Below are 11,596 nucleotides of genomic sequence, written 5' to 3'. Positions count from 1 at the left end.
CGCAGCGGTGTAGAGAGTGGTCTTACCCACTCCACCGTTTTAGCGAGCATTAGGCCTATCGTGCCCACCACATTGGTGTATAAGTTACCTAAAAATGTTGCTTTAAGTACAAGCAATTCCCAAGTGTAGGAATGACCGTAAAGTATAGTTTAGACATCTTTCAGTCCAAATAAACTATTTTGTTCTTGTAAGTGCTGCCTGCACAAGAAGCGATGACCAGTGATGTGTCCAGCTTTATGCAACGCAAGCTGTTACAGAAAGCTGCTTACCGCACTCGCTAGCGGTACTTCGCTCACCCGCATGCAAGAAAACACAATTCACAGTTGGTAATTTAGGGCGTCTCAGTGAACCAACAAACTTGAGTTCTTTTTCCTCAAGTTTATTGGTATTTTCTTGGTACATTTTTTGATGACATAGTTTTTTGCCTGGTGTTTTCGAAAATATTGCCTTGCAAGTGACATTAACACAAAAACCCATTTTATTGATAACACATTGTTCGCGGCTTCACTTCAGAAACCTCAATTGACTAGTTTTGTTAAAATACGAGATAGTTAGGGTAGACATCTTTTAATGTTTACAAAGCAACCATTCACAAGTGCTGCGTTGTAAACACAATAGCCCAATCTTTTTTCTCACTCTCATACCATGTGATTACCGAAATATGTGAGCATACAGAGTAGTCAGGTTGACCAACGAAGTTCAAGACGACACCATTGATGAGGCCAACGAGTGGGTTCCGCTTGCAGCCCACGTCTAGTACACTAAATTGCCAGAAGCATGCTCGTCAGCATAGTCCATTCTGAGCAGCGTTCCAAGAAGCTGTTGAAGTGAGGCTGATTTGTCTTTTCCGAGGGAGTTCTTCGGTAGGGCGTCGACGAAGTACACTCCACCATGGAGGTGCATACAGGAGGGCTTTCTTTCTGAGTAAGGGAGAAAGTGTGACGCCAGAATTACTAATGAGTAGTATAGCCGCAGCACGGGATAAGCAAACACAAGAAAAGTAGGAATAATCCTGCAACGTTAAACAGGCCCCATATTCAGTGAGGCACAAGTGTCCATTGAGCATGAGCTGAGAAAATATGTAATTATATTTATTCTTACCAGCCACATGACGCTTCAGGTCGTCGGCGAGGTGACGGCCTTGCAAACATCCCGGCCTTGTGACAATCACAGCCGCCGGCAACTCGTCGCCATGCGGAGTGGGGACGCCGATTACGACTACCTCTTTCACGGCAGCATGTTCCATTAGGCAGTGTTCTATGTTACATGGAAATACTTTTCTTCTCTGGCACACCATCATTGTCTTGAGGCGGCCACATAAAAACAGTCTGCCATTGTGGTCGTAGTAAGCCATATCTCCTGCGATGAAAGTTGGATAATTAAGTGACAGCCACTCATCATCCTCTTCATCATCAACAGCCTGACTACGCGCACTGCAGGGCAAAAGATCAACTCGGTTTCGTGCTTTCTGCTGACTTGTTATACCTTCAAACTTGTTAATTTCACGAGAAACCTAAATTTTGGAGTCCAGTTCATTACCCTAATGACCCCGGTTATCCTGCCTACGCGCTATGTTACCAGCCCATGTCCATTTGTTCTTCTTGATTTCAACTATGATATCACTATACCAGCTTCTTCCCTGACAGAATCTGCTCTATTACACATTCTGCTACACCTCTAAATTTCCATCCCTCACTGCGTCGTCCTCAATTCAAGCTGTGCCTTTTCAGTAAACCTCCTGATTTCTGCTCCGTAATTAAGTACCGGCAAGATTCAGCTATTGTATACCTTCCTCTTGGGGCTTAGTGACTGATTGCCAATCATGATTTCAGAATGCTTGCCGAATGGTATTCATCCCATCTTTATTGTTGTAGTTAGTTCACTCTTATTGTCAGCCCTCTGGTTACTACCTGTCCTAAGTAGACATATTCCTTTACAACTACCGTCGTTTCTCCACCTACCGCAAAGTGTTGTTTTACACCGAGAAGATCGCACGTTACTTAGTTTTGTGAAAAAACTTTATTTTTCAGACCTACTGTTCTGCTTTCAGCAACCAGTTCAGAAATCATGAGAAGTCAATCGTCGCCTGATTTAATCATCAAGGCAATATTAACAGCGCATGACAAACCAATAAGGCCCATATTCACAAACCAACCTCCACCTTACGATAGTTATAGCGCGAGAACAAAACGATGACACAGAGACAAGAAGGACACGAGCGACACGAGCGCACGAGCGACACGAGCGCTCGTGTCGCTCGTGTCCTTCTTGACTCTGTGTCGTCGTTTTGTTCTCGCGCTTTAACTATCGTCATGCCATGCCAACTAGCCCCAGCTGCCACACTCCACCTTACCTCGAGTTTTCCTTATCGGTGTCAAGCTGTCATTGCGCTTGCTGAACCAAGTAGGCTAGTATACATGAACCAATCTCATTATTATATTTTACCCTGTTGCTCTTTCTGTGTCCTTATAACGCACGTAGAGAGCACAGGAACTTGAGGAAAACGGGAGGAAAGGCCAAGGTTGGTTTGTGAATATGGGCCTATGACACTCTTCAATAACTGTTATTCCTATATATGTTTATCGTTGGCCCTGGTAACCATCTCTAAACACGCCGTGAATAGCATTGGAAACATCTGCTTTCCTTGCCTTATATCCTTCTTTGTTGGAATTCTATCACTTTCTTCCTGAAGAACTAGGGTGACTGTGTATCCTCACTCTATTTTTTTCAGTAAGTTTACATAGGGTTCGCCATGCCCTGATTTCACAGTGCCTGCATTACTGCTCCTGTCTCGACTGAGCCAAACGCCTTCTTGTAATCTATGAATGCTATCTATAGGAGTGATTGTATCGCGCGTATTATTCTGTTACCTGATTGATAATATGTATATGGTCTGTTGTGGAGTAGCCTGTACGCAATCCTGCTTGGTTCTTTGGTTCAATGAACTCTATTATTACCCTGATTGTATTAGCTACTCGTTTTGTAAACAGTTTATAGGCTCTAGTTCATGATGTCTTCTTTCTTACTAGCCTAAATAACGTGCGCTTTCTTCCAAGAATCTGGTACCTCTCTTGTCAAGAGACACTTCATTCCCGTTAGCAGCTCTGTTGTTACCTTATCCTCAGCAGCAGCTTTCCATTTTCACATTCCTTCTTGGGCTTTTCCTAGTTTCCTATATATACTAGTAGGATGGCGAATATGTGTGGACAATTATTGCTCCCTATGATATCATCCTGGTTGTTTTGGCTTCTGAACAGCTTTCTGTAAAACTCCACCGCCACTTCAACTATGCTATCCCAATTGGTTTTGACGTGGCGTTCTTTGTCCCTCAGTGCGTGAATGAGATTTTCGCCTATTTAAAGGTTTGCCTTCGCAGCTTTTAGGTTTCTGCCACATTTTGCAGCCAGCTTAATTCTTTCCATTCTATGTCTTCAATGTCTGCTATATTGCGCCTATTAAATATCTCCGAAAGTTACACTAGCTTTATATTGCCCGTTGCATTTGAGACTTCCGTGGTTTTTCGCCTCTTAAGAAGATTTTTTGTCCCTTGAGATGGTTTTCCAGTGTTCACTCTAGTGACTGTACCTCTGACTGCCAGTGCGCACTCTTAGGTAATAACATTAGGGTTATCGTTCACTGCCTAAACGCTATTCTCGGTTATTTTCTTTAGAGCCTCAAACCTGTTCTGAAGCGAAATTGTGAATTCGTGTACTTTGCCTCTCACCACTGGCCCATTATTTACTTCCTACGTGTCAGTTTTTGCCCTTTTTAAAAAATCTAGGGGAATACGAGCTCTTATCAATATGTGGCCAGTGCATCGTAATTTGTCTGCTACTTCTCAATCGTGCAAATGCTTGGGTGCGCACAAATAATGAAGCTGGTTTCATTTTCAAATCGCTATTTGTACTTCCTCACGTCCAGTTATGGTTCGGCTGTTTTTTAAAGAAGGTATTCTAGATCCGTAAAAATTATATTCTGCAAAATCTTCTGATTACTGCCCGGTGGCATTTCTAGAGCTGATGCCGTATTTCTCCAATGCCTGGTTTCCGTCTGTTTCTTGTCTACTTGGGCATTAAATTCGCTTAAGAAAATAGTATAATGCGGCTTTACTTCATTCATAGCTGACTTGAAGACTTCATAAAAGCATGAAAACAAATGGTCATTATGACAGGATGTAGGCGCGTAGGCCTCTACCACCTTCATCTAGTACCCCTAGTTAAGCTAAATTATGATAATGCCACCCTTTCACTGACGCTATAGTATTCCTGTATGTGGCCAGCAATGTTCTTGTGTATAACGAACCCCAAACATGATTTTTTCTGTATCTACTCCACGGTAGCATAGAACATGTCCATTCTTTTGCTTTGTAAAAGTATCCATTGTACTACTAACTTCCCTGAGCCCCATTAGACCCAATATATAACTCTCTAATTCTTCGATTATCACAGCTACACTAGCTTCACTAGAGACGCTCTTGGGTGAACGTAGCTACATTCAGTCTCAAAGGCCAGCTTGTCCAGAACCAGAGATTCTTATGACTTTTTGCTACGTCGCAAGTCTGATCGCTGCCTTGGATCGTTGCTTCGAAGCCGCTGGGGACTAATGGCCAAACGTTGATTGGTACTTCGTTAAGGGAAGTAGTGGCCACGTAGTTCACCAGAGTAGCCAGTCCTGCCCTGGTGTGAGAAGTTAACTACTGACAGGTGGTCGCCAGTGAGACCGCATCCCAGATCTCTTCTTTTAAATGATTCCTTTATCACGTCTTTTAAGCAAACATAAAGTTTGTATTTACCTGTATCTGCATTCGAACCGAATTTTGTCATTTATGCTAGGCTGCTGCGCTATCTTTATGTAGGGAGTTATGTTTCACTTTCTCAGCACCATAGAATACCATCTGACAGCCTGGCAGCTCTACACTTCACATGAATCGTAGGTCGCCTGGCTTTAGTTGACTTTTTGAAAGCCTAGATTTTCATTTTAAAAAAAAACTGGCGTAGTTTCAAATTTCTGACGTTGTGAGGTAGGCTGGTTTGGTGCCCTGGATGACCCGTCTTCTAACGTGTTTATTTATTCCTAAGTTCAACCTGTCTAGCTCAATTTTGACATCGTCGGCTTAGAAGTGTCCGCTATGTCAGAGTGTCGCTGATTTCAAGAGATCGCACTCCTACTTTGACGTTTACTATCAGCTAACCATTAAGGAAAATAAAACTTCGCTAAAAACAATACACGAGAACGAAATGGACCGACTATCGCAGTCCTGTCCACTTTGTTTTCGTGTCTCATTTTTTAACACGCTGCGATCGTCCTGCCCACTTCTTTTTAGTGCGTCGTTTTCAGTGCAGTTATAATTCTTCTAAATGTCTCACAAATTAGCGTGCCATCAAACACTTCTCGACCTCAAGATTTGTCTGCTCCTGTTTTTCAAGCTCCTGTTTTCAAGCTAAACTCCTAAGCGATTGTTCCTTTTAGCGTACACATCGTGGGTGGTTGGAGTGCATGAAAAGTTAACGCGAAAAGTTTCTAACTGCTGAAGAATATACTTGCGCTGCCTTCAAGGCTATATCCTACTTTCTTGACGTTCTTGAGTTGTAAATAAAACTCCGGTAAATAAAAAATTGCCCTAATTTACATGTCACACTGTAAATGTCATCGAGAGATGAAAATCTTGCGCCTGAAGAAAGCGAAAAAAATTTTTGTTTGATGTTCTGTGCAAGAAAATTGGTGAATGGTATTTTGAAGGCGCTGCGTTAGAGTGCCTCGAGCGTGTAGCAAAGGCGAACAAGCGCATCTAGGCACGTTAGACACGAGCGTCATCTGGCAGTTATCTTCGAAAACGAAGGCGTGCGCAACCGCGGAGAAAGATGCGCGCCAGTCTCGGAGGTGATAAGGTGTAGAATGCAAAGCGACGGGCAGGTGCCACCACCATGCCATCGTAGCAAAGTGTTGGAAACACCTTCCTGAGCATCGCGTTGCACTGTTAGCGCAGCGCGATAAACACTACAGTCCTTAGAGTCACTCTTGTGTGTCTCTTCTAGTATAAAGGCAGACATACAAAACACAGACGTGTTGTTATGGCGTTTCAGATATGCACAATATTTGCTTTTTTAGTTGACAATCGCACAACTATGAACGCTAAACCTTGAGCAATCATGGTGGGGGCCGCGGATGGGATTGGCCGTTCGATGCCGTTTGAGGTATCGTCAGGGCGGACAGACAAATGTACAGAGAGACAGACAGACAGACCGAAATTTTTCCGTTGAAGGTCCCCAAGAAACACATCGTCTTTAATATAGTGTTCGTCCACAGTCGGGAGTCAGATATACGTACTAGTCTTTCCGTATACAGCTCCCTTAATAACGTATAATAGTGGAATATAAGGAAAGGAGCGAACTATTTATAGTCCTAGAAAGTGGTGAAAGGCTTCGCACGGAAGTAATGACGCGTTTGCATCGCTCACCGAAGCGTCAGCTGAAATGATAGACCCTGGTGACTCTCGGCACCACACACGTACATAAGGTTTAGTCCATGTGAAATGTTTAGCTTGAAAGTGCTTCTAAAAGCCCTCATAGTCGTACATTCGGTGAACGCAACTGGTTCCGGTGGATAGCTATGCTTCAGGTTAAATATTGCTACGCTGACGCGAGAGGCAAGATGAAAAGAAGACGGGGACGGAGAGCGCTTGTCTTGCGAGTGTATCAGTGCCAGGACCCCGCCAGTCAATCACTTTTTTCATCAGCCCATCTTTAAATAAACATTCTTCATCGTACATGTTTGGTGGTGGTATTGGGTACGATAACGGCGCTCCCTACAAACGGAGACGAACCGACTGCAGAGACGCAATTTATGGCGATTCTTCGAAGTACACGAAATGCTGGTCTGCCGCTAGAGAGCGATTCTGAAACGGGCAACAAGCTTCTGACACCTGATTCTATTTTTCCGACACCGGGTGTTTTTGGTCACCCATGGCAACCCCATATGGAAGCGTTAGCCTATAAAAGAAAAGTTGGTGAGAATGTGGACGCATGGCTGAGCTTCTATCAACGCGGAAGTCATTTCAATTGTAGGAATGCCACCGGTCAGCTCACCAATATCAGCCTCTTACATGAAGTAACCGCGTCGTTATGGTATAAAAACTACTAAAGTTTGACAACTTGACAGAAGTTAATCGACGATATTAAGAAATGCTTCGGAGTGCGCGATAATGTAGACGCTTACAAAGTGGCTCGCTCATTTTCTTGTTATAAACCTCATTAAAAGTCTGTGGGGCAATATTACTTCATCATTAACGTATTAATTCGATGAATTTGTCTCCCATCTTTTGCTGGGGCACTGAAGATAAATTTCATTGATATCTGGATTTAACGTCCCCAAACCACCATATGATTATGCAAAACGCCATAGTGGAAGGCTCCGGAAATTTTGATCAAATAGGGTTTTTTACGTACATCCAAATCTGAACATATACAGCATTTTCACCTCCATCAAAAATGCAGACTTTGCAGCCGGGATTTGATCCCACGACCTGCGGAGCTTAAATCTAAATATGAAACACATTGTTCCTTCTACATTGAGGTTGAATAGGAAGCACTGCAGCCCCGGAATATTTTGACGTGGCCTCTCCGATGCCTCTTCAAGACCATTCGTTGGGTATTGTGCGCTGACATGCTTTATCCGTTTGAGCTATCGCCTAGTGTCGAAACTGCCGTGTAATAAAGACGTATTCTACAAGAGCGACCATGGTCTACCTAAAGATAGAAGCGTGTTTGTCACCAGCCATTTTTTTCTTCTTTTTCAATTGTTGCTAATTCTGAAGCTTATCTCAGCCATGAAATTCGCTCGACTAACTTTTTCCCCTAATTTTCACCACCTCTCGCCTAAACCTAGACTTCAGTGCAACCAAACAGAAAAGTGGTGGCATACCGATGGCCATTGACAGTTCACTGAAATCTGTTAGATGGAAAGATCTGGATTCTTTTGCTGACTCAATTTGATTAGAAATCAGCTTTGAGTGCCAAAAAAGTTGTTGATTTTTGTTTCTACTTGGCGCCCAGCATCGTGCCTGTTCTCTTACACGATTCCGTGTCTTGTATTGAACTTGTGATATCGTATCATAGAGGACACAGAATTAGTGTTCCTTGTAATTGCAGTGTTGAAGGAACTGACGTCAGCTGGCTTAACTTTTCTCGTCTAATTATTTCACTGAGGAAAAGTGCAACCTGTTCTTATACATTTTGGCTTTTAGTTCTATACTGCAAAAAAATGCGGTCATGTGTTGCAGAAGCGTCTTAGACCTTCGTCTGTCAAACAATCAACGCATTGATTTTTTCACGCCTCATCATCTCCCTAGTTAATCCTGACAAATTTTTCAAGCACCTAAGCCTTTAACTGCTGATTTTTGTGAGTTTTCGACCAAAAATGCCTAATTTATTGCTTATTTTGACTTCGACAGTACAACAGATAGCAAGTCAATATTGAAAAATATTTGTACCACATACATATTTACATTACCACAATGAAGTTCATTTATGAACAATAAGTATGAACAATATGTATGGGAATAGGTTGCCTACTGCATATAAAAGAACAGTTGCAGGTGCCACATCTGTTTTGTAGACAAAGCACATTTGAGATATCTCACTCGTTAAGCTTCAGAACTGCGAGGAAAAAGTTTCATAATGCGGAATAACGTGAAGCGTCTTCACAGGCGGGCACTCGCAATGTTCACTTCCGAACTGTCTTCATCCTCAGCGGAGGTGCTGCTCACCTCACCGTCGTCACTATCTTCGCTTCCGGACACAAAATATATATCTGTATTCAAAAGGTCATCACTTGAAGATGACGCGGACTCAATAATTTTTTTCTCGTATTCACGAAACAGCTGACACAGCGCTCAGTATTTCTTTACAAAAACCGTGCTCCTGCCGCACGAGAGAACTAAATTATCTATGTTGTCGTGAAATGTACGACATGCAATGAAAGCCGTATACATGCCCTTCTCAACCTGAATGCTAGAGGGTAGTGCCTGTTCTGATAGAGTGAATTCTGCTCGTGTAAAGCAGGTGAGTAAAAAATGGCAATTTACAGAGCTTATGTGAAGCGTCTTGAGCAAGTTTATCTGGCAACATAACCTAAACATTGTAAGTATACCCAATGATCCTCCCCTGAGGCTTGAAGTGCACCGAAGCGTAAAAATCACTCGGACAAGAAGGTTACGGGTTCTCAATTTAAAAATAAAAGAAAGCGTTCAGCATTGTCTGAACTCTTTCTAAACGCCTATGTAAATGGGACCATAGTTGTGATATATTTATTATAAAAATGGCCCAATATCTGCATGTAATCTGCAAATGTCGTCGAAAGACGATAGTGTTGCGTTTGGAGAGAGTGAACAAAATATTTATTTGATGTTCTGCGCAAGAAAGTCGGTGAATGGTATTCTGGAGGCGCTGCGTTAGATTGCCTCGAGCGTGCAGTGGGGGCGAACAAGTGCATCACGTTACGTCACACGTGAGGCTTGAGCACGATCTGGCAGTTTTTTTTTTTTTTGAAAACAAAGCGCCTGGCCCTGAGACGGTTGTGCGCACCCGTCTTAGAGGAGATAAGGTGTAGAACACAAGGCGACGGGTAGGTGTCCCCACCATGTCGTCTTAACAAAGCGTTGGAAACACTCGCCTTTCTGTGGAAGCTTCGCATGGTAAGCGCAGCGTGATGAGCGCTACTGTCTTAAGAATTTCTTATCTATGCCTTTTCTAGTAAAAGGCGAACATGCAGAATATAAATGTGTTGTTATGGTGCCTCAGATATGCGCAATAATTGCTTTTGGTTTGACAATCGCACATGTATGAACGCTGATCCTTGAGCAGCATTGGTGGGCGCTGTGTATGGGGTTGCCCATTCAGAGTATTGGCTGGTGCTGTTTAGTATACCCGGTTCGCGGTAATGGTGGACAAACAGAGAAATGTACAGACAGACAGACCGAAGTTTTTGCGTCGAAGGTCCCCAAGAAGGACTTTAGTCTTTAACAAAAACCTTCGATAAGCACGCTCAATGCTGGTATCTGTACAGACACAGTCTGGCAAACGTGGGGAGTCCTGTGGGCTACTAAGCTCAGATAATGACAAAATGCATGCGAGGCCTTCCTTCTCTCGGCTGTGTTTCCAGAATGTCTCAAGAATTCAGTTCTGCAACAGCCTTCCACAAATTGTGCACCACCATAATCCTTCCTCAACTTAAGTATGCATCTGTAAATTGAGATGACATTTATAAATTGGCAGTAACGCTATTGAGCGAGTACAGCGAAAGTTCGTAAACATTTACGTTTGGGGTTTAGCTAGAAATTTACAAGCTAGTTAGTGGTGTAATACCTGGCCGTTAACTCCTCGGTCGTGCAAGTTTCGATTTTTTAGCATAAGTTAACCAGATCGAAAGGACCCTTCATTGTACCTGTCACCTCATTCCAACACACTACCACTCACAAAATACGAAATGCCTACAACATGAACTTTCTTTTGCTTGATCTTTTTCATTATTCATGTGTATTGTTTTTATTGCAGCTTTGCAGTGTCTCAGCATAGATTTTCATGATGTACAGGTTCCTCGCTCTTTGTCTTTCAGGAAGCCTTTCAGCATAGTAGTGTAAAATTCACATGACTTTTGTCTTCCATTCAAAAATTTTCGTCTTGTTTCTTATTATTTCTATTTTGTGCTGATTCCCATTTGCCTGTGCGTTTTCGATCTTTCATTTTCAATTTTTTATTCTTAAGGCTCTCTGTATTGTATTGTTTATTTTTATTGCTTGGTGTTTGTGTGTGTCTGCATTGTGACCTTATGTGTTTAGGGCAAGTTTGAATAATAATTTATTGTTATAATATTATTGCTTAACTAGTTCGTAAGCTTCGATCCTCACAAAAGCCATAGAATGCAAGACACTGACAAGCTGACAGTGTCGATCGGTTGGGAAGCAAAACATAACAATTATATTGCTAGCGCCTGCACACAAAAGAAAAGTCTCGCTCGCATTTACCCGTGTGTATCCACCCTTCTTCATCGGTGATGGCAGCCGTAGGGTCAAGATGCCCACAGTACCCAAGTGCAGCGCATGGTGTATCAAAGAGCAATTCTCCGCACTGCATGGGTCCGAGTAGCTTGTTCTTGTCTGGGTCGATTATCTGTTGCGTAATGAAATGGATAGTGTTAACACAAAGCAAGGGCGCCTGCACAAATTTTCATAGTGTTCCGGAAGCTAATGAATAAGGCTTGATTCTGCATAACCAATATGTTCAACGCTTAGAAATTGAGATATGGTAGCCGAACAAAAAATAGCAGTGAAAACACTCGAGGTACCCCACATGGAAAAGACACGACACACGAGCGCTATAATTGTTCTTTCAAATGGCAATGAATATTTAGATTTAGGGCAGCCTTCTCTTACCTGTGCACAAAAAATATTAAAAAGAGTGAGGCAGGGAGGATACGGATGTACCTGATACGTGTAACTAGATATGAAGAGCCTAAACAGCGAAAGTAAGAACGAAATAGACTTTCTCTTGAGTTCACTCGCAGGCATTGTGCAGGATGTAGAAGTGTCAGTCAGGGTACG

The 11,596-nt window shown here is 42.7% G+C and overlaps 1 protein-coding gene across 1 annotated transcript in view; it reads right to left on the bottom strand.

Annotated features, from left to right (window-relative positions):
* Window positions 1-363: 363 nt before the first annotated feature.
* LOC119167641 (luciferin 4-monooxygenase) overlaps window positions 364-11,596 on the bottom strand; it is a 105,005-nt gene continuing 93,772 nt past the window's right edge. The window contains exons 9-11 of the mRNA XM_075865981.1: window positions 11,021-11,165; window positions 1,102-1,359; window positions 364-920 (exon numbers count right to left, since the gene is read on the bottom strand). Of these exons, the coding sequence (XP_075722096.1) occupies window positions 754-920; window positions 1,102-1,359; window positions 11,021-11,165 (570 nt within the window). The 3' untranslated portion in view covers window positions 364-753. The remainder of the gene's footprint in view (window positions 921-1,101; window positions 1,360-11,020; window positions 11,166-11,596) is intronic.

This window comes from Rhipicephalus microplus, chromosome 6, assembly GCF_043290135.1.
Source record: "Rhipicephalus microplus isolate Deutch F79 chromosome 6, USDA_Rmic, whole genome shotgun sequence".
In the NCBI taxonomy this organism is placed as follows: Eukaryota; Metazoa; Arthropoda; class Arachnida; order Ixodida; family Ixodidae; genus Rhipicephalus; species Rhipicephalus microplus.
The sequence above is the reverse complement of the archived record's forward strand: the minus strand, read 5'-3'. Positions and strand labels throughout refer to the sequence as shown.